The sequence below is a fragment of the Apteryx mantelli genome, chromosome 18 (genome assembly GCF_036417845.1).
Source record: "Apteryx mantelli isolate bAptMan1 chromosome 18, bAptMan1.hap1, whole genome shotgun sequence".
Lineage (NCBI taxonomy): Eukaryota > Metazoa > Chordata > Aves > Apterygiformes > Apterygidae > Apteryx > Apteryx mantelli.
Window position 1 is genome coordinate 18,611,653 of NC_089995.1, and position 24,141 is coordinate 18,635,793.

Below are 24,141 nucleotides of genomic sequence, written 5' to 3' on the forward strand. Positions count from 1 at the left end.
TGCAGCAGGCAGCCGCGCTTCAAAGCGCCTCTCCCTCCGGGGAATATCCCGGCTGGCTTTCGGGAGGCGGCCCGCCCGCCCGCGGAGCTGACGGCATGCCACGGACAGCTCCATGTCCGAGCACGGCGCGACCCGGCGCCTGGGACCCGGGAGCCGTGGGGCCTCGGTTTGGGGAGCGGCCGATGCCGGGCGCTGCTGGGAGCAGGGTCACGGGTCCCTCCGGCAATCCGTCGGCGGGAGCCAAGGCCTCCTTCTGCGCTTCGCTCAACGTCTCCCCACGAGGTTCTGGAGTGCACGGGGACAGGACACGGACGGGACATGGACGGGACACGGACGGGACACGGAGAGCCAAGCGGGTGCTGGGGCTGTCGGGGCTCTGCGGGCCCCTCGCCGGGGGACGTGCCACGGTGCTCTGCCAGCCGGCGCCAGCCCCGGCCGCGGCTCGCTCCCCGGCACATCGCCCCATGAGCCCGGCGGCGCAGGGGGTCGGCGGGGCCCGGCCCGACCCTTTGATCCCTGGCAGCGTGTGTGTACTCACCTTATCCAGCTGCAGCCTTGCGGCCTCTCCCCCACGCCGAGGGCTGCCCGGATAGGAAGGTCTTATCAGCAGAGGCTGTAGAAACCTGTGCTGATAGTGCCGGGGCCGGGGGCTCGGTGCGGCTCGGGCGGCCGTGCCTCCGCAGCGAGCCCTCGCGCCCCGCTCCTGCCGCCGGGGCGCTCGTCCCTGGCTGCAACCGCAGCTGCTCGCCGAGACAAGGCTGCAAACGGCCGAGAAATCACCCAGCCCCGCTCCAAAGGCAGCCCCGGGCCGAGGAACCGGCTCCCAGGGCAGCCCCAGCCATGGCCCCGGGCCGTGCCGGGCCAATTCACTGCCCTGCTCTGTGCCTCAGTTTCCCCAGCTGTGGGCTCTGTCCTCGTGGACGCCCTGCTGAAATGCTCTCGGGTTCCTCCCCTGGCGTTTCCCCGGCTCAGCCCCAACCCTTCAACCAGCCATGGGGCCGGGGAGGCACGTGGTGCCCTATGCTCTGCGGGAGGAGCGGGATGGGGCACCACCGCGTTGGCCCTTCCCTGGGCACCGTTTCAGCTCCCGAGCGTGGGAAGCAGCCCCGGTTGATGCCTGCAGCCTTTATCCCTCGGGGGGACAGCGGGCTCGCAGCTCCCAGCCCCGCCGGCCCCTCCGTGCAGCGGAGCAGCGGCCGGAGCATCCCTCCCTGCCCTGGCACTGAGTGCCAGCGCCGCGGCGCTGAGCCCCGTGCAAAGGCCCCGTGCGGCGCGGGGAGGTTCCCCAGCGGCGCAGGGGACGAGGCAGGAAGGGCACCGTGCTCTCCGTCGCCCTCGGCGCAGCGGGGACGACGCTGCTCGCGTGCGGGGACGAGGGGCCCCCGAGCGCAGCCCTGCCCGTGCCGCCCCGCGGCGGGTCGCGAGCCGGGGCCGCGCGGGCAGCGAGCAGATGGAGGCTCCCCGGCGGGCGGCGAGGCCGGGCCCCCGCGCGAGGCTTTGTCTCCCGCCGCCCCGGCGCGGGCGAGCGGCTCTCCGCAGATGGCGGCGGCGGTGGCGGCTGCGCGGGGCGGGGGGAGCTGCCGGGGTGGCGGCGGGGGGGCGCGGGCGATGCCCTGGGGATCCGGCCCTTTTGTCGGGCGCTAACCTCTCCCCTTCCCCACGCGGCACCCGAGGCAGCAGCCTTTCAACTTTCAACTTGACCTGCTCCATTCGCATGGAAATCGGATGCAAATGGGGCCGGGGAGCTGGGGGGAGGCGGCGAGGGGATGACGGGGCCACCCGCCGCAAGCTGCCGCCCAGGTCCCCGCACCCCCCGGGCTGCCCATCCTGGTGCGGTGCCGCCTGCCCGGCTGGGGATCCCCCCACCGGAGCGACTACTGGTCCAGGGGGTGAGCGGGGTCCCCAATTCCTCCCGGAGAATCAGGCACCACCTGGAGACGGAGGCGGCAGCTGCCTTCCCTGCCCCGTTGCCACCCCCCCGGCACTCAGCTGAGGGGGGTTATTAAATAAAGCCTCCAGCTGGGGCTGAGCCCTGACTTGGAGCCGGCGAGTGAGTGCCTGGCCGGGAGCCCTGGAGGTATCCTGCTCCCTGAGCTGGGCACTGGAGCCTCTTGACCCCGCTGGAGGATGAGGAGGGGAAGCACAGGGCGAGCGGGGAGCCGTGCAGGTGAAGGGCGATGCAAGGCCGGGCTGTGCCACCCCCGCGGCGGGTGGCCCCCACCTCCCCGCCGCCAGCCCCGTGGCTCCTTTGCGCTGCTGAGTTAAATGCAGGACGGTCGCCGTTGCCATCCCCGCGCCGGCTGGGAGCGCAGGGCCTTCGGCTGCACGGGGCCGTGCCAAGCCCCACGCGTGCCCGGTGCCTCCCAGTATCTCACCGCAGGGCATCCCGGCTCCCCGCCCTGCCGTGCAGGGATGCGGGTGGGATGCGGGCCCCGGAGGAGCCGGGCACCCGGCAGGGCCGCGGGCAGCCGGTCCCTTGCACAAAGCAGCCCCTGCTCCTTGCCGAGCGCGTTGCAAACCGCTCTCCCAGCGACACCCTGTGGGTGCCGGGGGAAGAGCCCGTGTGTGGTGTCCCGGGGAGGTGGGTGCTGGGAAGGGGCAGCGGGGAGCCGTGGAGCACGGGGGCTGCAGGCTCCGCTGTGCCGAGGCCCCTCCAGCCCCTGCTCAGTCGTGCCGGCTCCTGAACGGTGCTGCAACCCCGCTGCCGGTGCCCGCCCTGGCCGAGCGCCCCGCAGCATCACGGTGTCTCCAGGCCGAGCGGGGCTGCTGGGGTACCGGGGTGCACCGAACGCAGCAGCACGCACCGGAGGAGCGTCCGCAAGTGATGCATGCCAGGGGAAGGCCACGCCGCAGCCAGGCTTGGCGGTCCCCGTGGGATCCCGCGCAGCCCTGGCCCGGCCGGGATCCCTGGCAGCAGCAGCCGCCGCAGCCCAGTGATATATGCACCTGCACGCCGCAGCCCGAAATAGGTGGGACCCAGTTCAGCAGGGACAAGTGCAAAGTACACGGCGCAGCCAAGAATAATCGCCGGCGCCGAGCCAAGCCGGGGTGCACCGGGCCACCGGCGGATCTGCGGAGCGCGCCCCACGGCCCCGCTGCACGAGCATGGGGCTGTGCCCGGCCCCAGCGGTACGTGGGGGCGCGTGGGATGGGGGGTGGCAGTGCCCGGGCGCAGGGAGCGGGCGAGGGGCTGAGCCGGCCCTGCGGCTGCCGGGAGAGGGCAGGAGGCAGCGGAGCTGGAGCCCGGCCAGCGGGACCGAGCCCGGCCCTCGGGGAGGCCTGAGCCGGCAGCCGGGGGGAGGCTGCCTGGGGCCGAGCCAGGGTCTCTGGCGGGGAGCGGGGTCCTGCCAGCGGGTCCCACGCCAGCCCAAGGACATGGGCCGGGCTGGCGATACCCTGCAGCCCATGAGCATGTGGCAGGGAGGCAGGGGGGTCCCTGAGCCCCAGCACCCCTCCATCCCCCCCCCCCCCCCAGGCCGGGCTGGCTGCGAGGGGGCAGCGGGACCGGGCCGGTCCCTCTCCGCCTGCCCCGTGCTCCCTGAGGCCCCAAGGGCGACGGCTTCTCTCCTTTCTTTCCTCTTTTGTCTCATCGCACCCTGCACCTGCAGCTGACCATGCCCGGACCAGATGCTCCGCTGCGGAGACCTGCCGGGGTCTCCCCACCCGGGATGGGCGTCCTGAAAGGCACCCTTGGAGCTCGCTCCTGAGAGCCCCGCGCGGCTGTCCCCGTCACCGCGAGACACGGGCACTGCCCGCCCGCCGGGCTGGGGCTGAGGAGCGGAGCTGCACCCGGCAGTGTCGGCATCGTGCCCACTCCGAGCTGCCGCTCCAGCGCCGGGGACGCGCTGCCGCCTGCGTGGTGCCATCGCTTCCTGAAAGCGCGGTGAGTGCCCGCGTGGGAGATGCCACGCGTGTTCCCCCGTGCTGGGGAGCAGGGATGGGGCCGGCGGGGAGCGGGCCCAGGATTCCGGCACGGCAGGAGCCGGCCTCACCGCCGGCGCGGCAGGGCGATGGGAGCGGGCGGCCGGGACAGGGCAGGGGATGCGGCGGAGGAGGCGGGAGCCCGCGGCCCGGCTGACTCAGCTCCCTGGTATGAGCAGGCGCTGGTTTCCAGGTGGGGCTGCCGGGGCCCTTCTTCCCGCGGGCTCCGGAGCCTGCTGGGATCGCGCGGAGGATCGCACAGGAAGGAGCCGGGAGCCGCTTTCCCTGCCCCGCGGATGCGGTGGGAGGTGCGTGGCCTCGACCCCCGGGGAGCGGAGCAGCTGCCCAGACCCCTCAGCGCCCAGGTGAGAGCCGCGCGTGCCCCGTGCTGGGCTGAGCCGGGCCGCCAGCTGCGGCAGGTCCCGCGTGCGGGCAGGTCCCGGCCAGGCCAGGCTCCATCTCGGCTGGCCAGGGCCGGGGAGGTAGGACGGGGCTCGGACGGGGCAGACCCTGCGCCGTGCCCGGCACAGGAGAGCCCTGAGCCGCTGGCTGCCGGGGAGCGTGGAAGGCTGCCCGTGCTCGCCCAGGGTGTCTGCCGTGGGGCAGGGGGGGTGCTGGGCTAGGAGGAGCTCTGCTCGATCCGGGTGCTTCGATCCCGCCCGTAAGGCTCATCCTCCCAACCCTTGGCTGCAGCCGGACGCGCGCAGCACCGGCTCCCGATGCCGCGGGGACGCGGGCTCCCAGCGCAGGCACCGCCGGGTGGTTGCAAAATGCTGCACGGGCGCAGGACTTGCCAAGGAGATGCAGGAGGGGAACCATCGGGGCGTTCGCAGCGGGCCGGGGATGGGGCGCGGGTGATCGCTGCGGGCAGGAGCGTGTCGCCCCATCGCTGAGCCGAGCCTCCCCCCCGCTCTCCTCCGCAGCGCGGCAGCGGTGCCCGAGGGTGCGCGGCGCCCAGCCGTGAGCCATGGCGCTGCTCACCCACCTGCTGGCCTGCGTCTTCGGCACCGGCTCCTGGGTCGCCATCAACGGGCTGTGGGTCGAGCTCCCGCTGCTGGTGACGGTGCTGCCTGAGCAGTGGGACCTGCCCTCCTACATCACCATCATCATCCAGATGGCCAACGTGGGGCCGCTCTTCGTCACCCTCATGCACCGCTTCAGGCCTGGCTTGCTCAAGGAGGTGGCCGTCATCTACGTGATCGTGTCCACGGGCGTCCTGGCCTGTCTGCTCCTGGCCTTCCTGTGGAGCTACACGTCCCCCATCGCTGGGGTGCCCCACAGCACCGCGTTCCTGGTCCTCACCTTCTTCCTGTCCCTGGTGGACTGCACCTCCTCCGTCACCTTCCTGCCCTTCATGATGCAGCTGCAACCCCAGTATCTGACCACCTTCTTCATAGGTGAAGGGCTCAGCGGGTTGATCCCCGCTCTCATTGCGCTGGGCCAGGGCTCTGGCATCTCCAGATGTGTCAACGACAGCCGTGTGGTCAACATCACCTCTGGCAACGAGACCACGGAGGGCAGCGTCTTTCAAATGGAGACCCGCTACCTCCCGGCCAATTTCTCCACCCTCCTTTTCTTCCTCCTCATGACAGTGATGATGGCAGCCTGCTTGGTGGCCTTCTTCTTCCTCAGCAGGCAGCCCAAGGTGTGGGAGCTCTCGCAGCAGCAGTTGTTTCCCAGCAGCGTCATCCTGAGCTCATTTGATCAGGTTCCCGAGGAAGGAGCCGGCTCCGGGGGCAGAGGAGGCTGCCCGTGCCCGGACACCAGGCAGCCTGGGGAGGCCGGGCCAGAGAAGGTCTCCTACTCTCTGGCCAAGCTCGCCTTCATCTACTTCCTCATCACCTGGGTGAGCTCTCTGACCAACGGGGTCCTGCCGTCCGTGCAGTCCTACTCCTGCCTGCCCTACGGCAACACGGCCTACCACCTCTCCGCCACGCTCAGCTCCATGGCGAACCCCCTCGCCTGCATCATTGCCATGTTCCTGCCTGGCAGGTGGGTTGCGGGGTCCCCGGGGGTCCGACCCCCACGCCAGCACGGGGCATTTCCAGGCTGGCTCTGCCCCAAGAGCAGCCCAATGGGAGTGGATGGGGGGGGAGAAGCCAGGTGGGTTGAAGACCTCGGGAGTCCCCAGACCAAAGGGATCGGGAAACCATCGGGATCTTGCTGGGCGAGCAGAGATGACCAAGACGGGAGGATGGGGCAAGCACGCAGCCGACCCGGCTGGAAAGACCGGACCCGCTGCCTGTGCTGCGGGTCTGGCCTCTCCCATTGCGGCAAGTGGCCGTGCTGGCAGTGATCCCTGCGTCGCCGGTGTGTCCCTTGCAGGTCCCTGGCCCTGCTGGGCGCCCTCGCGGTGGCGGGGACGGCCTTCGGCGCCTACAACATGGCCATCGCGGTGATGAGCCCCTGCCCGCTCCTGCAGCAGTCCCAGTGGGGCGACGCCGTCATCGTAAGTCGCGGCGCCCCTTCTCGCCCCGGGGACGGTCCGCGCTGCGTCGCGCCGCCCCGCTGACCGCTCTCCTCCTGCGCCGCAGGTGCTCTCCTGGGTGCTCTTCACCGGGACGCTCTCCTACGTGAAGGTGATGGCCGGGGTGATCCTGCGGAGCCGCAGCCACAGCGCGCTGGTGTGGTACGGCGCCATGGAGCAGCTGGGCTCCCTCCTCGGCGCCGTTCTCATGTTCCCCCTCGTCAACGTTTACGGCTTCTTCCAGTCCGCCGACTACTGCAGCCTGCAGTGCCCGGCGTGAGCGGGGCCGGGCGCCCGGCGTGGGGGGGCCCCGCTGCCCGCGGACGCTCCCCCGGGGCAGCGCCTGCCCCGCACCCGGGAAGGGGAGCACCTGGTGCATCTCCCCGCCTGTGCCGCGGGAGCGGGACGGCTCTTGGGAAGCAGCCCGGCCCCGGCCTCTCCTCCATGCCCCTGCTCCCGTGCTCGGCCGGTGCCCTGGGAACGGGACCTCCCTGTTGCATTCGAACAAATAGAAGGTGTTTGCTGCCCGCTTCCGCCTCCCGCCCTGCTCCGCTGCCTGCTCTGCTGCCTGCTCCCTGCCACCCCCGGGAGCCCAGGCTCGCAGGGAAGGTGCCCGCTTGCCCGGCAGCCTCTCCCTACAGCACCCTCCGCTCCAGGGGCCCCAGCTCTCTTCCCCCTCCGTCTGTCCAGCTCCGTGCGTCTGTGGTGCCAGGGCAGCCTTGCGCAGAGGAGGGGAGGGGGCACAGCCGCGAGCTTCCCTTCTGCCCCCCCTGTACTCGCAGCTGTGTTTGCCCCTAGAGCAGCCGGGGGGGGAATGTCGCTGGCGCGTTGCTTCCGCCTTTGCTTTCTGCCGGTGCAGGCGAGGGGCAGCCCCAGGGCGGCAGGAGAGGGGCTCCAGGCGGGAGGCGCGTTGATGGGCTCCAGGGGCTGGGGAGCTGCGGCGTGCCGGGGGGGGGGGGGGACGGGGGCCATGCACGGGTGCAGGACAGCCCCTGCTGCATGTCGCAGGGCGTCCCCGAGCTCCTGGGCTGGGCTGGCCTGCAGCGAGGCCGGCTGCTCCTGGTGGGGGGGGGGAGATGCACGTTGCCCCCATCCCCGCAGCCGCCCCCAGCATCCTCCGCCGTGCAGCTGCCCGCCGCAGTCCCCCGGCCCGGAGCACCCCAGCGCCGGGGAGGAGCGGCCGGAGGAGCAGGGTGCCAGCTGCCTGCCTCGGCTCATCAATCACGGTGCCGGGAGGGGAGCGCCGCCACGCAGAGCCCGGCCTGACCCACTTAGCAGATGAGGAGCGGGGCAGCCCCTCGCCCGCGTGGGTTTGCAGCCGGCTGCAGTGAGGGGAGACAGAGCCCGCGCCGGCCCTGCCTCGGCATCCGCTGCGGGGCGGACGGACCGGGGCGGCGCTCGCTGCACCGCAGCCACCCGGGGACACGGTCCTGGGGGCTTCGTGCCGGGGCTGGCTGAGTCTCAGGGGCCCCCACGCGTGGGGGAAAGGCCCTGGAAGCAGGTGGGGAAACTGAGGCACAGCGGGGCAGGGGCGACTTGCCCAGGGTTCTCCAGCAGCCCTGGCCACGCTTTCCACTGGCTCCATGTGCTCCGTTGCATCCCGTCCCAGCTCCATGCTCGACCTCCCCCCTCCATAAAACCGGGATGAGCCCCCATGGGGCAAACCCTGCTCTGCCGGGAGAGGTGCTGGGCTCGGCACTGAGGCGGGGGGCAACGGGGACCGGGGTGCGCCGAGACCCCGCGTGCGCCGGCACCCCGTCCCCGGGGCGCGAGGCAGCCGTGCCTTTGTCCCCGGCTCTTTGTCTCGCAATCTGCCGCACCGCGGAGCGAGCGGAGCGGCGGCTGCGAGCTGCCAGACAGGCTCTTGTTGTGCCTTAAAGACACAGATTCGAGCCACTTCGGGGGCTCCAACTGCATCCCGGCCGCCTGCGGGAAGGACGCGGCCGGAATAGCTAATTGCCGGCAGCCCCCCCGGCGCCACGGAGTGGAGCCCAGCCCTGCTGCCAGCCCCTTGCCCCTGCCCGGCCACCGGCCTGCTCAGCCCTGGCCACCAGCCGGTCACCAGGGGCACGCTGGCCCTCTGCTCACCGCAGCCAGCGCCATGCCGGACCCCCCATCCCTGCTGGTGTTGGCATCCTTGCACCGCTGGCGGGGACACGGCGGGTGCTAGCGGGTGCCCTGCAGCCCCCGGCTCCCAGCAGGAGCTGGTGCAAGCGCAGCTGGCGCGTGCCAGCCCCGGTGCTTGGGGCAGCCAGGCGCCAGGTCCCAGGGGTGGCCCGGCACCAGCCTGGTCCCCAGCCCTCCATCCTCGCCGTGGCCCTGTGCGGGCGTGGGGACAAGCCACAGGCCAGCCGACCACAGCCGGACCATCTCCAGCCTCGCAGCTGAGACCTGGGAGCCGGGGCCAAAACTGCAGCTCGGCGCAGGTTTGCCACGAGGGGGAAAAAAGCCCGGCGGCTGCTGCAGGAAGCAATGAGTCATCCCGGCCGCGTGCCGTGCCGTGCTGCGCCGGGCCAGCAGCGCTCCCGCAGCGTGCCGGGCTGCACCCGCGGGCGATCCCACGGCAGAGGGGCAGCAGTGGGGCAGCGAGCTCAGCGCCTGCAGGCAGCCCCCGGCAGCCCCGGGCCTGTCCCTGCGGGCACCGCGTATCCATCAGGATCAGGCCCTGCGGAACCAGCAAGCGGGATGGAGATGCAGGGAGAAGGGCAGGAGGCAGCCACCACGGACCGGCCATCGGTGCAGGGCCACCGAGCGGCAGCTCGGCTCGTCCCCAGCAGCGGGGAGCTGGATGTGCCCTGCCGCCCTTGCGGGGGGACCCAGGACGTGGCACCTCTCCCCGTTCCCGGCCCCTCCGCACCCCATGCTCCTTCCCAACCCGGATCCATGAGGCCGGGAGTCCCCGCACTGGCACAGGGTCCCCGCACCCCGGTGCGGCACCGCGGCCCCCCTCTGCCATCCAGCGCCTGCCGCCCCCTCTCTTCCTCCCTTCCTTCCTCCCGCCCCAGAGCCGGCGCACGGGGAACAATCGCATTCAAGCCGTGCGAGAGGGGAATTATTTCCATACAGCTGCTCAGAAAGGCACGAATTTAGCCATCACCCAGTCGCACTCCAGGAGAAAGGCTGGGCCTTTCTTCTCCGGCGCTCCCCTCCCTCTCCCGCGCGCGGCGGGGGCAGGTTTGGGGGGGGCCCAGCCTCGCTGCAGTCAGCAATATTAGCACAGCTCCGCAGGACTGATTGCAGGTTATTAACATACATTATCTCAGTCCCCTGCCTCTGAAAGGAGCCGAGCTCCCGTCCCCCCTCTCCCCAGCCCCCCCTCCCCCTCCCCCTGGCTTTTACACTTAATTACCTCCCTTATTACACCACAGCCTGGAGAGAGGAAAAAATCACAGGGCAGCGGGCAGGCAGGCACGGCCGGCCCAACTAGGGCGTAAGTAATGGCCCGTTCTGCTAACGTGCCTGCAAGGAAAGAAATCGCGCGCACACGTATAAATAAATAAGGGAGCAGAGGGCCGGGAGCGCCCGGCTCCCGTGCGCACGGCAGGGATGGCCGGGATCTGCGGCCCCAGGAAGGGATGGTGCCGGGGGCCGTGCGCCCTCGGGGCCGGGGTGACCTTGGACTTGGCAGAGCCCCGACGTCAGGGCCAGATGGGACTCGCCGTCACAGGCTGGGGGCAGGCGGGGGGAGTGATGAGCCCTCAGCCCGCACCGGGGGCAGCTCTGACCCCCCAGCCCCGGGGACAGCCCTGGTGGGGACGGGTCGTGCCGTGCCCCACGCCACCCCACGGCTGGGGTCTCACGGCCCTCGGTGCGCCCGGATCAGTGCCAAACCCCTGCAGCGGGATCAGCCCCGGCTGGGAGCAAGCCCGGAGCTGCGGGCAGGCCTGGTGGTCTCAGGTGCGTGGAGGGTGGCCGCTCGTGGACGGCAGCGTGCTCCTGCGGCCGACGCTCCGTACCCGGTGGAAGGGTCGGGGCATCCCGAGGCCGGGGGTTTCCGCTAGCAGGGCGCGGAGCAGGCGCCCCAGCTCCCCTCGCGCCGGCCGTGCCAGCGCTCTGCTGCCGGTGATATATCATGAACTATTATTAGTTAAGTGCTGCAATGCACTCGGCGTAATGCAAGGCTCGGCGAAGAGCGCGGCCCTTCCGCAGGCGCTCACCAGCCGCCTCGGCAGGCAGGGCCCTCCGGGGAGGAGGAGGCTGTTAATATAATGGGCTGGGGTGGAGGGGGGGGAGAGCCGGCTTTGAAGGCAGGATTGCAAAGCAGGACGAGGCTGACTGGGGTCCCCAGCGCGGTGGCAGGGTCGTGGCTCAGCGCCCAGGGCCTGGCCGCCGGGACAAGGAGCTGGGGTGGGGGTGAGAGCAGCTCAGGCCCTTTGCGCTGCGTCCCGTGAGCACAGCCCCACTCCTGGAGCCCCCCGTTCCCCATGTGCATCCCTGGAGCATGGCCCCGCTCCCGGAGCCCCCCGCTCCCTGTGAGCATCCCCTGAGCACAGCACCTCGGAGGGGCTCCCGGCGGGACGGCAGCGGCAGGGCTATCCCAGCCGGCGGCCAGCCACATCCCCGGCGGGGCGGCGGGGCCGGGATGCCGGTCAGCCCTGCACGGCCCCAGGGAGAGCCAGCTCTGGGGTCACAGCCCTTCCGCAGCGCTCATCCGGGCCGGGGCCTCATCCTGCCCCGGGGCTGGGCCCAGGAGGGCCACAGCGCCAGGCTGCGCCGTGTGCTCAGCGCTGGCGAGAGGGGGGGGAATGGGGGCTCCGGCAGGGAACAATGCGCCGCCACGAGCCCGGCTGCTGTTGTGGGCGGCGAAGGTCACGGCGCTTCCCTGGGGACAGAGAGAAGGGACAGGACGTGGGGAAAGGGACAATGGACAAGGATGGGGACAGGGAAAACAGACAGGGGACAGGGAGCAGGGATGGTGATGGGGAAAGGGACAGAGGACAGCGATGGGGACAGGACAGAGATGGGACGGGGACAGGGATGGGGTCAGGGGACAGGGATGGAAGGGAACACAGATAGGGACAGGGAAGAGGGCACAGAAGTGGGGATAGGAAACAGGGATGGGGGCAGTGGAAAGGGACAGGGGACAGGGAACAGAGATGGGGACAAGGAACAGGGACAGCGATGGGGACAAGGACCCCCAGCCCCGACCTTCCCAGGCCCTGCGTGCTGGTGGCAGGAGACAAAGGCAGAGGGAGGCAGCGGGCCCCGGCGGCCCGTGTCTCCGTGGATCCCCACCGCCGGAGCCGGGATGCCGGGGCCAGAGGGGGCCGGGACCCCGCGCTGCCGCCGCTACCCCGGGCGCTCGGCGCTGCCGGCGGCGTCTTGGGGGGCTCCGGGGGCACCGGGGGGGCTCCGGGCGCGGCCGGGCGGAGCGGCCCCCTCCCCCCCCCCCCGCCCCGGCCGCCTGCCTTCCTCCCCCTCCTCCTCCTCCTGCTCTCCTCCTCCTCCTCGCCGCCTGCCTCCCTCCCCGCCCCTCGCACTCGGCTCCCCGCGCCTCGCCGCCCGCACAGCCGGTGCCCGGCGGCGCACGGCGGCCAGCAGCAGCCCGGTGCCGGTGCCGGTGCCGGTGCCGGTGCCGCGGCCGCTGCGCGGGGCCCCTCGCGGTGCCGGTGCCGGTGCCGGTGCCGGAGCTGTCCGGTGCTGAAGGCGCCGGCCCGGCCCCGCCATGCCCCGCTCCTTCCTGGTCAAGAAGATCAAGGCGGACGCCTTCCCGGACGCCGGGGTCCCCGCGCCCAGCTACGCCCCCCTGGAGCCCCCCTACGCGCTGCCCGGCCCCGCCGCCGGCGATGGTGAGTGCGGGGCCCCGGGCGCGTCCCGGGGGCTCCGGGGGCCGGGCCGGGGCAGCGGCACCGCCGACCCCCCCCCCCCCACTTCCCGGGCGGGCTGCGCCCCCCCCGCGCCGCCCCGCGCTATTGTGTGCGCCCGCGGCGGCCGGGGCGCTGCGGAGCTGGGGGGGCCGGGGGGGGCCGGCCAGGAGGGGGGGGGACACGGGGACCCCGCGGACACGGTCCCCGGGGGAGGGATGGAGGCGTGCGGGGGGGTCCCGGCCTTTGTGTCCCGCAGCCGGGGCGGCCGTGCGTGCCGGCGCCCGGGGGCCGCGGGGCCGCGCGCGGGGGGGGGCTTGTGCCCGTGCGCCTCGTGTCCCCCCCCCCCCCCCCCCCCCCCCCCTCCGCGGGGCCACCGGCCGCTGCCGAAGTTGGTCCTCGGGGAAGCACCGCGCCCGTGTTGCCCGCAGCCCCGCTGGGCAGCCCCCGCTGCGGCCGGCACAGCGGCGAGGGGCTCGGCCCCAGCCGGACGCCGGGGCCCCAACCCGCCGGGCGGCGAGGCCGGCTCCGGCCCAGGGCAGCTTCCCGGGGGGGGCACGAAGCCGCCGGGCTCCCCGGAGCCGGGAGGGGGTGGCAGGGGAAGGAGGCAGGGAGCAGCAGCCTCGCCGTGCCTGCGGGTTTCATTGTTCGCAGCGGTGCCCGAAGCCCCTCCGAGAGCGCGGCGGATGCTGGCGCTCCCCGGAGCGCAGGGAAGAGCCGGTCGGAGCTGGGAAGGGGAGCGGGAGGGAGCAGCCGCCTTGCCCGCACCCCGGCCGGGAGGTGCAAAGGGCTGGGGTGGAGGGTGGCCGGGGCGCCCGGAGCCCCCTCCTGCGAGGTGAGGCTGGGGCAGGATCCGGGCTCGACAGAGACCCCCGACGGGGCGGCCTGGGCTCATGCCCTGGAAGCGGGGGCTGGAGACGTCTGTCCCAGGCCATGGCCTGGCCAGTCCCGGCTGCTCAGGGAGCCTGACGCCAGGCTGGATGCGGGTGTGGGCCTGATCCAGCCACATGCAAGCCAAGGGAGCCCCACCACCAGCACTTTCCTTGTCCCTCCTGCTCCACGCTTGCTGCTCCCCAGCAAAGGGACTTTCTCCACCCATGGGCAGGGGTGAGAGACCCGCCTGACTTGGGTGGGGGGTTCCTGCTTTGCACCCCCTGCCTGCTCGGGAACGACATGCCAGTGGGGGAGGGATGTGCTGCAGCTGGGCAGAAGCTGCCGACGCTGCTCTCCTGGAAATAACCTTGCTGCATGCTCGGAGGCAGCGTGAGAAATTGCTGAGCAGAGCGCTTTCTGCACAGCCCGTGTGACCGCACTGTCAGCACGGCGCGGGGAGCCGCGCGGGGGTGGGGGGGGCACGGCTCTGCCACGGCCTCGCCGGGCCCCACTCCCCACCACTCCACGGGGGTCCCCAGCCTCAGGGGGATGAACCGCGGCTGCCCCTGCTGCAGCTCGCCCCAGATGGGAAGCCTGCTGGGGGGGTCCCCCAAAGCAGTGGGGCAGGCAGGGGCTTGCACTCAGGGGGTGTTTGCACGGCCCCAGCTAGAGTGGGGTGCCCACCCCGACCCGTGGGCATGCACACATGGGGCTGAGGTGAGCCTGGCTGTGCACAGCCCCCCTGGACGCCCCTGACAGCCCACGCCACCACGAACGGTGGAGAAACATCCTCTGAAGCAGCCAGCAAGGACCATCATGCAAAATGCTGGGAGATGCTCCGGGCTGGCCCGGGGCTGCCGGAGCACCACGGAGCCTCAGCGTGCCGTCAGCAGTGCGCAGCGCCGTGCGCGTGCTGGCAGCGCGTCGGCCCGGCGGGGAGAAGGCTGCATCATTCCTCCGGCGCCCGGCCCCCGCGTCGCAGCGACCTTCGCGCGCCTGGAGCGCAGGCGGGGAATCCCACGCGGCGCCTGCCCCGCGACAGGTCGAGAGCTGCCGGCCCACGAGACCGACCCGCACCCCATCTTGCACCGGGGTCGCCCGATGGGAGCGCACCCAGGGGGGCCGTGGGGTCGCCCCCTTGGCCAGAGCCCACATCTCATGGTGCAAATGCACCAAAGAGGCCCTGCTTCGAGCACAGGGTCGGACCGGGTCCCTTGCACCGATGTGGCTGCGGCAGAGCCCCGGCCGCGTCTCCCCGGAGCCCCACACGGCCGCTGCACCCGACGGCCCCAAAGCCCCACGGGAGAGCTGCTCTCCAAGAGCGGGGCTGGCCCCGTTCCTGGGGGAAGCAGCCCCGGAGGAGGGGATGGAGGGCAAGATGGGGTGACCTTTCCCAGGCCCTCCTGTGCTCGTCTCGCCCCTCTCGCCCAGTTTTCCTGGGGTTTCCAGAGCCCGGGAGCGGGGCAGGGCAGCAGAGCTCATTAGCGGCATGTGCCGCGGCTGCGGTACGGACAGCTGCTGCCAGCGAGCGGCCCCGGGGGCTGCCGGCAGCCGGGCACCGCGTGGGTCTCAGCCCCACAGCTGCACCCCCCGCCAGGCACGAGGGAATGGGCATCTTTGGCTGACGGCTTTCCTCCGTCCGAAGCCCGCTCGGGGTTTTGCTCCGCCTGCCGCAGCCCCGGCGCTGTGGTCGGGGCGGCCGGGGGGGACGGTGACCGCGCTGTGTCGTCCCTGCAGGGTACATCCCGCACTGCCTGGCGCCCGCCGGCTACGATGCCGACAAGAAGCAGGGCCTCCCGCTGCCGCCGGCCGACCCGGCTTATGCGCCGGCGCACGAGGAGTACAGCGACCCCGAGAGCCCCCAGTCCAGCTTCTCCGCCCGCTACTTCCACGGCGAGGCGGCGGTGACGGACAGCTACTCCATGGACGCCTTCTTCATCACGGACGGGCGGTCGCGGCGGCGCGGCGAGAGCCAGCGGCGCGGCAGCCACCGCCACTCCTGCCCCGAGTGCGGCAAGACCTACGCCACCTCCTCCAACCTCAGCCGGCACAAGCAGACGCACCGCAGCCTGGACAGCAAGATGGCCAGGAAATGCCCCACCTGCGGCAAAGCCTACGTCTCCATGCCCGCCCTGGCCATGCACGTCCTCACCCACAACCTCAAGCACAAGTGCGACGTGTGCGGCAAGGCCTTCAGCCGGCCCTGGCTGCTGCAGGGCCACATGCGCTCGCACACGGGCGAGAAGCCCTTCGGCTGCTCGCACTGCGGCAAGGCCTTCGCCGACCGCTCCAACCTGCGCGCCCACATGCAGACCCACTCCGCCTTCAAGCACTACAAGTGCAAGCAGTGCGAGAAGACCTTCGCCCTCAAGTCGTACCTCAACAAGCACTACGAGTCCGCCTGCTTCAAGGGCTCCGAACACAGCTGTGCAATGGGCAACTAGCCCCCCCCCCCCGCCGGCCCCCCTGCGTGTCCTGGCCCCCGGCGCCCGGCCGCGGCGCCTGCTGCAGACCCTCCTTCTGCAGCGGTGTCACCGCTGGAGGACACTTCCCCCCCCCCCCGCCCATGACTCGCCCCCCCGCCCCGGGAGAAGGGCGTCCCGGCGCTTCCCCTGGAGCATTCGGGGCGAGAAGGGGCCCCGCGGCGGGAGCCGGTCCCTCGCCCCACGCGCTCGGGGCCCCTCCGCAGCCGGGCAGGTTTCCCTGCAGGGGACTCCTGCCGGGATCCTCTTCCAGACTCGGGAGAGACCCTCCTCCCCTCGACTCGTGACTTTCCACGTGTATTTATTTAATTTATTGCTATTATTTATTTAGAGCTGCTGCTTCTCCTCCCGGCAACCGCTGGGGGAGAAAAGACACTCGCCTGCTCCCTCCGGGGGCAAAAACTCGCCTCGTTCGAAGCCCCGACGGGACGATAGGGCTGGAGAGGTGACAAGGCAACGGGGGCCGGGGACGTGCGCCGGCGGGGAGGGCGCTGACGCCTCCCAGCCCGTCCCGTCCTGCCCCGCGGGGCAGAGCAAAGCTCCCCGGGCACGGGGGATGCTCGCAGCCCTCTGCCCCCGGAGCCTGTCCAGGGTCCTGCCGAACCCCCCCGATCCAGCATGGCACGGTGTTCCCGAAAGCGCCGGCAGCCGCAGCCGGGGGGGGGAAGCAAGGGGGTCCCAGAGATGTGGCCACCCCCAGGCAGCGCGGCCCCACAGGGACACGGCCGGGGCCGGGCCACGGGGCAGGACCCTCACCCCAAGCCGCGCACCTCCACCCCCGGCCGGGGGCCGTCGCTTGACCCCCTCCTGGGCCCGTGATGCCGCCGGCAGCGGGCGCTGCGGCCCCAGGGCGACGGCCACGCAGCAGGAGGGGTCGGTGTTGCTGCAACGTTCGGGTGAGTCTATTTATTTGTTCTTATTTATATTATTTATAATTTAAGCTTTCCACTATTTATTTGCCAAGAGCGGCTTGGCCGTGCCCGTGCCCGGCAGCTCTTCTGCACGGCTCGCGGGGCCTGGCAGGAGGCAGCAGAGCTGCCGTGACTGCGGGGACAGGGACAGGGATGGGGACAGGGACCTGGCAGGGCCACATGCCACGCTGCCGAGGAGCAGAGGTGCGAAGGCGCCAGCACGCCAGGGAGACCGCGCCGAGCAGCCCCGGCTCCGCGCTCCACAAGCCTCAAGCAAAGGCAAAGCTGTTCTCCTTCGTCTTCCACCACGCTGCCGAGGCCTCCTCTTCCTCCTGCCCCGGGAGCGCAGCAGCGTTTCTATGCAACCTCCCAGCGGAGAGCACCCTCGGCTGCCCCGCGGCGCCTCCTCCTACCTCGGACCGCGAGCGGCCACGGCGCTAATCACCCCGGGCCAGTCCCGGCACCGTCAGGCCCGGGGGCTGCACGCACGGACCTCGCTGCACCGTCTTCCTCCCTGCAGTCTTCCTCCCGGCAGTCTTCCTCGCCGCCTTGCTGGCACCCGTGCGCTCCCCGTGCCCTGCTGCATCCGCGGGCTCCCGCGTGGCTCGATGCCTCCCGTGCGCCCCGATGCTCCCTGCCGCCCCCTGCGCGCATCCACAACGTGCAGGGAAGAGCATCGCCCCGGCTGCGCGAGCCCCGCGGCATTTCCCACGCCCGCTTTCACGCTCGCCGACGTCCATGCGCTTCGCTCCATGCCCATGCCGGCGCCCGGCCGGAGTGTGTGAGCGGCGCCGCTGAAGCAGGCACCGGGCATTTTCCGGGCACGCGGCCACCGCACACCTGCTCCCTGTTCATACTGTAAATAGCAGACACTACAGCAATAATTTTCCGTGCATGATTGATTTTTTTTCCTGCCAGGTTTTTGTATTTGACAGATCACAGCGAGACAAGGCTACGGAGACGCAGCCACCTGCAGTATTACTTGTAATGCAATTCAGGGATATAAAAGGGACTTGTGCCACTAAGATGCCTGTCTCAGGGGATTTGTACGGACGGGGGTGGGTGGCCACGCGCGAGCGCCCGGTGGGCAGGGAAGCAAGCCATGGGCATGCCCCAAGCCCCGGGGCGCTCCGCACTGGCGCCCGAGGGGCTGCCCCAGGGCTGGGGCGACGCTTAGACAACATCTGCCCCAAAATAAGTCGCGCTCGTTCCCACCCGCCCGAGCACCAGCCGGTTTGCAGGAACAGCGCCCGCTGCCGTGGGGCCAGCCAAGCGCTCCCGGTTCCAGGCGCCCTTCAAAGGCTCCACAAATGGTTACCAAATGGGGGGCAAATTGTTTTGGGCCTCCGGCTCATTAGCAAACCCTTTGCCGGACCCCGCGCTCCCGGTGAGATTAGTCGCCGCCGCGCTGGGACACGTCCTGGCAGGTGAGAGCACAATAATTCACCTGCCGAGTCATCGCCTGATTCACTCTGCAAAAAGTCAGGCTGATTCCAGAGTCTCGCAATCCCGTTCCCGAATGCCACCGTCACCCCGGCTCTCACAGAGGGCAGGTGAGTCACTGGTCACATCCGCGAGGTGCTGTTTGCCCGCAAAAACACATCCAAAGCGGTGCCGGGGCCGGGATTTGCGCCTGTTTGCACAGTCGAGGTTCCCACCACCCGGAGCCCCCGACCAGCCCCCCCGCAGCAAAACCCGGGTCCCTCCGTGGGCCGGGGAGTGGGGGACGGATTCGGTGCCGGGGACGGCTCCAGGGGCGCAGACTCCTGCTCGGCTCCCGGCTCGCGTGGGGCACCGGCTGCAGCGCGGCCCCGTTCCCCAGGCGCTCGCACGCTGCGGGTGACCTGCTTGCGGGAGCTGGGGGCGAGCGGGAGACCTGGTTCTTCCTTGGAGTCTCTGCACCATTCGGGACAACGGTCCAGAGAAACGACCTAAAAAGACTCAGGGATGAACCACGCAGCGGTGGCTGCCCAGCTCCCACGACACCCTTTCTTTGCCACTCGGATTTCGGGGTTGCCTAACGCTGCCTGTTCCTCGTGGAGGACTCCGGACGGCTCTGCGTGAGCCAGCTCCGGGGTGGGGAAGCAGGGAGGCTCTGGGCATTGCCGAGACCAGGAGCAGCCACCTCCCAGGCCTCGGCTGAGCTACCCGCACAGCAAACCCTCATGCAGCGGCGCAGGGGCTGCAAAGCGGAGTCCCGGGGGGGGGTGCAGCCCCACGGCCCTGCTGGGACCGGTGCAGAGGTGGCCCCCCCGGCTCGTCCCGCTGCCCCCGGCTCCTCCGCGGCAGGGCTCAGCTGCTGCGTGGGAACGGGCAGCCGGGCACAGCGTCACCCCCCGAGCCCCAGCCCCGCTCCAGCCGCCCCAGCTGAGGACGCCCAGCCGCATCCGCACGCGGCACACCGGGGGCGAGCGGCGGCGCTGGCCCAGCCGCCCCGGCCCAGCCCGTCCTGCTGCTTCACTGTGACGCTGCAAAACCGCGGGGCGGCGACTGCCGGGGCCAGCGCCAGCGCGGGCGATGGCGATGGCAGGCCCAGGAGGAAGCGGGGCGGCCCGGCTGGGAGCCGCGCTGCTCGGGGCGGAGCGCCAGGCCGGGCTGGGCAGCTGGGCGGAAGGGCCCGGCCGGTTCCCGGCAGCAGCCATGGCCGAGGCCGGCGACGGGAGCATCCACACGCAGCACATCTCGGCCGTGCACAATGTGCCCCTGCACGTCCTCATCCGGCCCATCCCCTCGGTGCTGGAGCCGGGCAAGGTGCAGAGCCTGGTGGAGACACTGCAGGTAACTGCGGGCCCTCCGCCACGCCGCCTTGGGGGTGCTGGGGCACTGCCGGGGGAAGCTCGCAGCACCGCAGCCCCGGCACAGGTGGGATCAGGGGCTGTCGGGGGTCTGCGTTGCTCCCGGACCTCTCTCCCTTCCCAGGAGGATCCGGACCGGGTGCCCCCCATCGATGTGCTCTGGATTAAGGGCAGCCAGGGTGGGGACTACTTCTACTCCTTCGGCGGATGCCACCGCTACGCGGCCCACAAGGAGCTGGAGCGGGAGACCATCGCCGCCAAGATCATCCCGTCCACCCTCAGTGACCTCCGCACCTACCTGGGCTCCTCCACACCCGACCTGCGCTAGCCGGGCCGGCTCCGCAGCGGCTCGCGCACGGCTCCAGCCCTGGCCGGGGCTGGGTCCCCCCCAGGGTCCCCCCGTGCTGAGCCGGGACAAATTCTGGGGTTGCCCTGGTCCTGGGCTCACACGGCCTGGGGTCCCCCCGGGGTTCCCGGGGGCTGAGCTGGGCCTGTCTCCGGGGCCGGATGCAGAGCCGGTGCTCCTCCGGCTGGGATGGTGACAGGCCCCCCCCCCCCCCCCGTCCTCGGGCTCCCGTGCCCTGGGGTCCCTCTGGGACGGCTGCGGTGCTGGGGTGTCCCCATGCCCTTCTGCTGGGGACGGGGACAGGGACCCCCCGCCCCGGGCTCGCACCCGGCCAGGCGGGCAGCTGGGCGGAGGGGGGAGGCCACGGTCCTGGGCTCGCACGTCCCGGGGGGGGGGGGGTGTCCGGGGGGGTCCCGGGGCTGAGCCGAGCCGGCGCCGCGCTGCGTCCCGGTGCGGCGCCCCCCGGCGCGGCCGGCAGGTGGCGCCCTTGTGCCGCGCCGCTCCGGCCGTGCGAACGGGACCGAACCGAACCGGGCTGGGACCGAGCCGAACCGAACGGGGCCGAGCCAGAGCCAAGCCAAACGGGGGCAGAGCCGGTCCCCCGGCCTCTCCCTGCGCCTCCGGGCTCGCCCCGTTCCCAGCCCAGGAGGAGCCTGAGCCGTGCCTGCTCCGAAGCCTCCCGTCCCCCATCCTCTGGCGTCCCCCGACACCCTTCTCCGTGGGGGATGTCTCCGAACGGGCACTTTGGGGACATCCCCTGCCGCTCCTGCAATAAAGACGGTCGAACTCCAATGGCTTCGGGGCCTGGTGTTGGGGCAGCCTGGGGTCGGGGGAGCAGGTACGCGACGGCACGGTGCGGCGTGGGCACGAGGCGGGCCGGGTGCTAGCAAGGGCAGGCAGCTGTGAGCAGACGGGCTGGGGACAGATGCTCTCCTGGGGGACAGAGGCTCTGCCAGGCCCCTCCGGCATGCAGCTGAAGTGGGGCCGTGACCTGGCTGCGGGAGCACCGCAGTCCCGCCGTGCCGGGATGCCGACAGTTCTGCAAACGCCACGTCTTCAGCCCACGTGCAGGCTGGAGAAACTGCCCCAAGCATCCCGCAGGCGTCTCAGCATCCCTCTGAGCCGGGAGCCTTGGTCTGGGGAGGGGGAAGGCCACTGACTCACCCTGCTACACTGTGAGTCAGCAGCAGGCCTGGGACAGGAACCGTGTCCGGACACTTCTGCCCTCGCTCTGCCCCCTCAGCCGCGCTCCGCCTCGGAAAGATCCCATCCTCCCAGGCTGGGTAGAAATAGGCCGGGCAGAGGGCTTGGGAGGAGGGCACGGCTCACCTGGGCCAGCAGGTCCGCAGGGCAGGGGAATGATCCGGCTGCCTCCCGTTGCGTTTGCAACGTGCCCAGTCCGGGGGGCACCTGGCGGCGCTGCCTGCGGGATGGGGCAGCTCCTACAACTGGCATCGAGCCCCCGGCCGGTGCCGCCGCTGCCGCCGCTGCCTGCGAGCGAGGCGTTTCCGCAGGAGCCGCCGGGGAGGAAGGGCAGGGCGGGCGGGGGGCTGCCGCGCCGGCGTGCCTCTGCGCGGGAAGGGCCCGAAGGGAGGCTCCGGCGCGGCAGCGCTGCATGTGCTGCATCAAAGCTGCCCTCTGCCCGGGAGGAAGCCCTGCAAGCGCTCGCCGAGAGAACAGCCCCGGCCCCGGCTCCCTCATGAGCCATAAATTTCTCTGAAGAATCGTGGCGTGCTAAAAAGTTTCCTCTTGTTCGAGCGTGGGAGGGAGGGACGAGGTGGCGGCTCCTTCGGCCGCGGCAGGTCTCAGGCGTCCCCCCAGCCCTGCTGCTGCCGAAATGGGCACCCCACGGCAGGGACTGGTTTCACCCCAGGCCCTGGGCTGCGTCCCCCTGCCCTGCCTGGCACCGTCCTCTGCCCGTGGCACTGCTGCCACCATCTCCCCGGAGCCGTGTCCCTGCGCTTGGGGATCAGCCAGGGCTGCCGGATCCTGCAGCCCTCCTTCCCGCGCGCTCGCACCTCGCGGGGAGTTTCCAGCCAGGAGCTGGAAATGGCCGCCGGCTGCAGGATCCGCTCGGCCGCGTTTCCATCCCCGGCGAACGCAGCCAGGATGTCCGTGCCAGGCCAGCGGGCGCCCCGCGAGACCGCTCTCGGGTCTCGGCCTCGGGGGCCGGGAGCCAGGCCGGGCTGCGGGACGGCCGCCGCGGCCAAGGGGACCACGCAGGTGCCTCCCGCGCCGTGGGGCTGGAACGGGGGGGGGTGACAGGCTGGGGGCTACGGCTTGGGGCAGAGCGACGCTGTTTTAGGCACTCGGCAGCGTGGTGCCGCCCTGCTCTCCCGGCTCTGCCCCGTGCCCAGGTTTCCCCATCTCCGAGCCAGCGCTGCCAGGGCCACAACCATGCCGGCTGGCGCAGCGGCGAACTCTTGTGCGAACCAGCTATTTGCATGTCTGTCCGTCCGTCCATCCATCCGTCCGTCCCTCCACCTGTCCCCCTTCCCTCCGCCTGACCTGCGGGGTCTCCGGTATCGCCGGCTGACAGCCGATCTCGGCTGCCTCCAATCCATTCGTTCCAGGGCAGGAACAAAGGCGCTTTGTGGACTCTCTCGCTCTTAATCGGGGCTGGCTGGGGAGGGTCCCGGCTCCGGAACTGGGACAGACTTCCCCGCGCGACAGCCGTGTAATGCCTTCCAGACCGCCGGCGCTGGGGCCCGCAGGTAGCGCCCCGGCGGGCGCGCTGCCCCCGGCACGGCCGCCGGCGCGGGAGCCGCCGGACCCGCTCGCGGGCAGCGCAGGCGCTGACCTCCCCAAAGGGCAGGGTCAGCCCTCGAGGCGAAGCTGCTTCGGGCACTTCAAAGGGTTTCGCAGAAACTCAGGCCCCTTCGGCGAGCGCAGGGCCCAGCACCGCCCGCCCAGCCCTGCTCGCCGCTCTCAAACCCAGCGGGATGGATCCCCGGATGCTCCCGGCTTCCAGCCTGGGTCTCCCTGTGCTGCGGGCAGGGACAGCCCCCCCCCGGGACCAGATCCTGCCCCCCGCGTGGGCTCAGATCCGGGGCAAGCTGCTGCCTCGCACACTAAATGCACCCCGACGGCCGGGGCAGAGCTCCCTGAGCCGGGTGGGCACCGCCGCGGAGCCGCAGCCCCGGATGTGCCCCAAACCCCGGGAGCCGGGACGGGATGGGACGGGACGGGGCTGCTTCGCCGGGTTCAGCGGGGTCAGGCCGCGGCGTCCCGGTGGCCACATGTGCCGGCGTTAACGCGGGGTCTGGAATCCATTTGCCTCGCCGGCAGCGGTGTTTTCCCAGCAGGGCCGGCAGGGCCCCGCGGGGCTGGGGGCAGCCCCGGCCCCCCGTGCCATCTGCTCCCTGTTTATTTTCTTACACTTAAGTGTCACCTCTCGGATAAACACTCCCCAGCCCGCGAGGGCAGGGGGCATTTCCCTGCGTGCGGAGGGGGGGTCCCAGCGCCTCGGGGCTCCCAGCGCCCCGATCCCCAGGGACACTGCTCTGCTGGCCGGGCTGCGCCAGCAGCTTCGCCTGGGCCACCCTCGCAGTGGGGCTTGGGTGCCGCTGTGGGGCGGTATCCCGTGCCGTGGGTCAGCATCCTGCACTGTGGGTCAGCATCCTGTGCGTGGGTCAGCATCCCATGTGTGGGTCAGCATCCCGCGCCGTGGGTCAGCATCCCGTGCCATGGGTCAGCATCCCATGCATGGGTCAGCATCCCGTGCCGTGGGTCAGCATCCCGTGTGTGGGTCAGCATCCCGCACTGTGGGTCAGCATCCTGCACCCGTGGGTCAGCATCCTGCACTGTGGGTCAGCATCCCGCGCTGCACCCGGGCAGAGCAGCCCCTTCCACTGCCGGAGCGCAGGCACGGGGCCACGGCTGCATCCGCACGCCGCGGGTCGCCGATCCCGCCGGCGCTGCCGCGGCCGGAGCGCGGTTTGTTTGGCTGCGATCAGCTGGGAGAACTGTCATGCCAAACACAACTGCGTCCTGGCACCCGCTCAACTTGGCCTCGCCGGGGGTGTGGAGCGGCCTAGCGGGAGGCTTGTTGTGAGCGCAGTGCCGCTTCCCCCCGCCGGAGCCAGGCCGCCGGCCCCGGCTTCGCCTCGCGCGGCCGATGAGTCAGGCACGAGGCTCCCAATGTCCGGGGGGGGGGGGGGGGCGGCACGGGGAGGCACGTCCTGCCCTGCGCACAGGAAAGCCCGGCGGCCGCCCGCGTCCTGCGCCCGAACGGCAGCAGCATCCGGCGGCAGCTGGGGGCGGGCGGCCAGGGAGCAGCAGGCTCTGCGGCTTCCCCGGCTCTGCCGCTGCGCCGGCTGCGCTGCCGCTGCCCGGCCGGCAGCCTTGGCGCGCGCGAGGGCCTGGCGGGGCAGCCGCGCGCACGTGCGGGCCGAGCCGGGAGCGCTGCAGCGGGAGCCTGTGGAGCCGGGAGCGTGTGTGAGGCCGTGCACACAGACGCGCACCCATGCAGGCACACGCACACGCATGCATACGTGCACATGCACATATGTGCGTGCACCCATACCGTGCACGTATCCATG

The 24,141-nt window shown here is 71.6% G+C and overlaps 3 protein-coding genes across 5 annotated transcripts; all 3 read left to right on the top strand.

The window, feature by feature from the left end:
* Positions 1 to 3,017: 3,017 nt before the first annotated feature.
* Positions 3,018 to 6,918, top strand: SLC52A3 (solute carrier family 52 member 3). 3 transcript variants are annotated; one of them, XM_067307587.1, is made up of 6 exons: positions 3,018 to 3,129; positions 3,609 to 3,883; positions 4,101 to 4,286; positions 4,845 to 5,913; positions 6,247 to 6,370; positions 6,456 to 6,918. In XM_067307587.1, exons 4-6 carry the CDS (start codon positions 4,889 to 4,891, stop codon positions 6,666 to 6,668), a joined length of 1,362 nt encoding a protein of 453 aa, XP_067163688.1. In that variant the 5' UTR covers positions 3,018 to 3,129; positions 3,609 to 3,883; positions 4,101 to 4,286; positions 4,845 to 4,888; the 3' UTR covers positions 6,669 to 6,918. The 3 variants fall into 3 exon arrangements, with proteins under 3 accessions (XP_067163688.1, XP_067163687.1, XP_067163689.1); XM_067307586.1 differs by having other exon boundaries at positions 4,115 to 4,286; XM_067307588.1 differs by lacking the exon at positions 4,101 to 4,286.
* A 5,135-nt stretch (positions 6,919 to 12,053) lies between these two features.
* SCRT2 (scratch family transcriptional repressor 2) lies at positions 12,054 to 15,509 on the top strand. The gene is made up of 2 exons (XM_067307830.1): positions 12,054 to 12,177; positions 14,803 to 15,509. The coding sequence occupies exons 1-2, from the start codon at positions 12,054 to 12,056 to the stop codon at positions 15,507 to 15,509; spliced, it is 831 nt and encodes a 276-aa protein (XP_067163931.1).
* Positions 15,510 to 18,968: 3,459 nt separating this feature from the next.
* On the top strand, positions 18,969 to 19,805 carry SRXN1 (sulfiredoxin 1). The gene is made up of 2 exons (XM_067307715.1): positions 18,969 to 19,237; positions 19,379 to 19,805. Exons 1-2 carry the CDS (start codon positions 18,977 to 18,979, stop codon positions 19,580 to 19,582), a joined length of 465 nt encoding a protein of 154 aa, XP_067163816.1. The 5' UTR covers positions 18,969 to 18,976; the 3' UTR covers positions 19,583 to 19,805.
* The last annotated feature ends 4,336 nt before the right edge of the window (positions 19,806 to 24,141 follow it).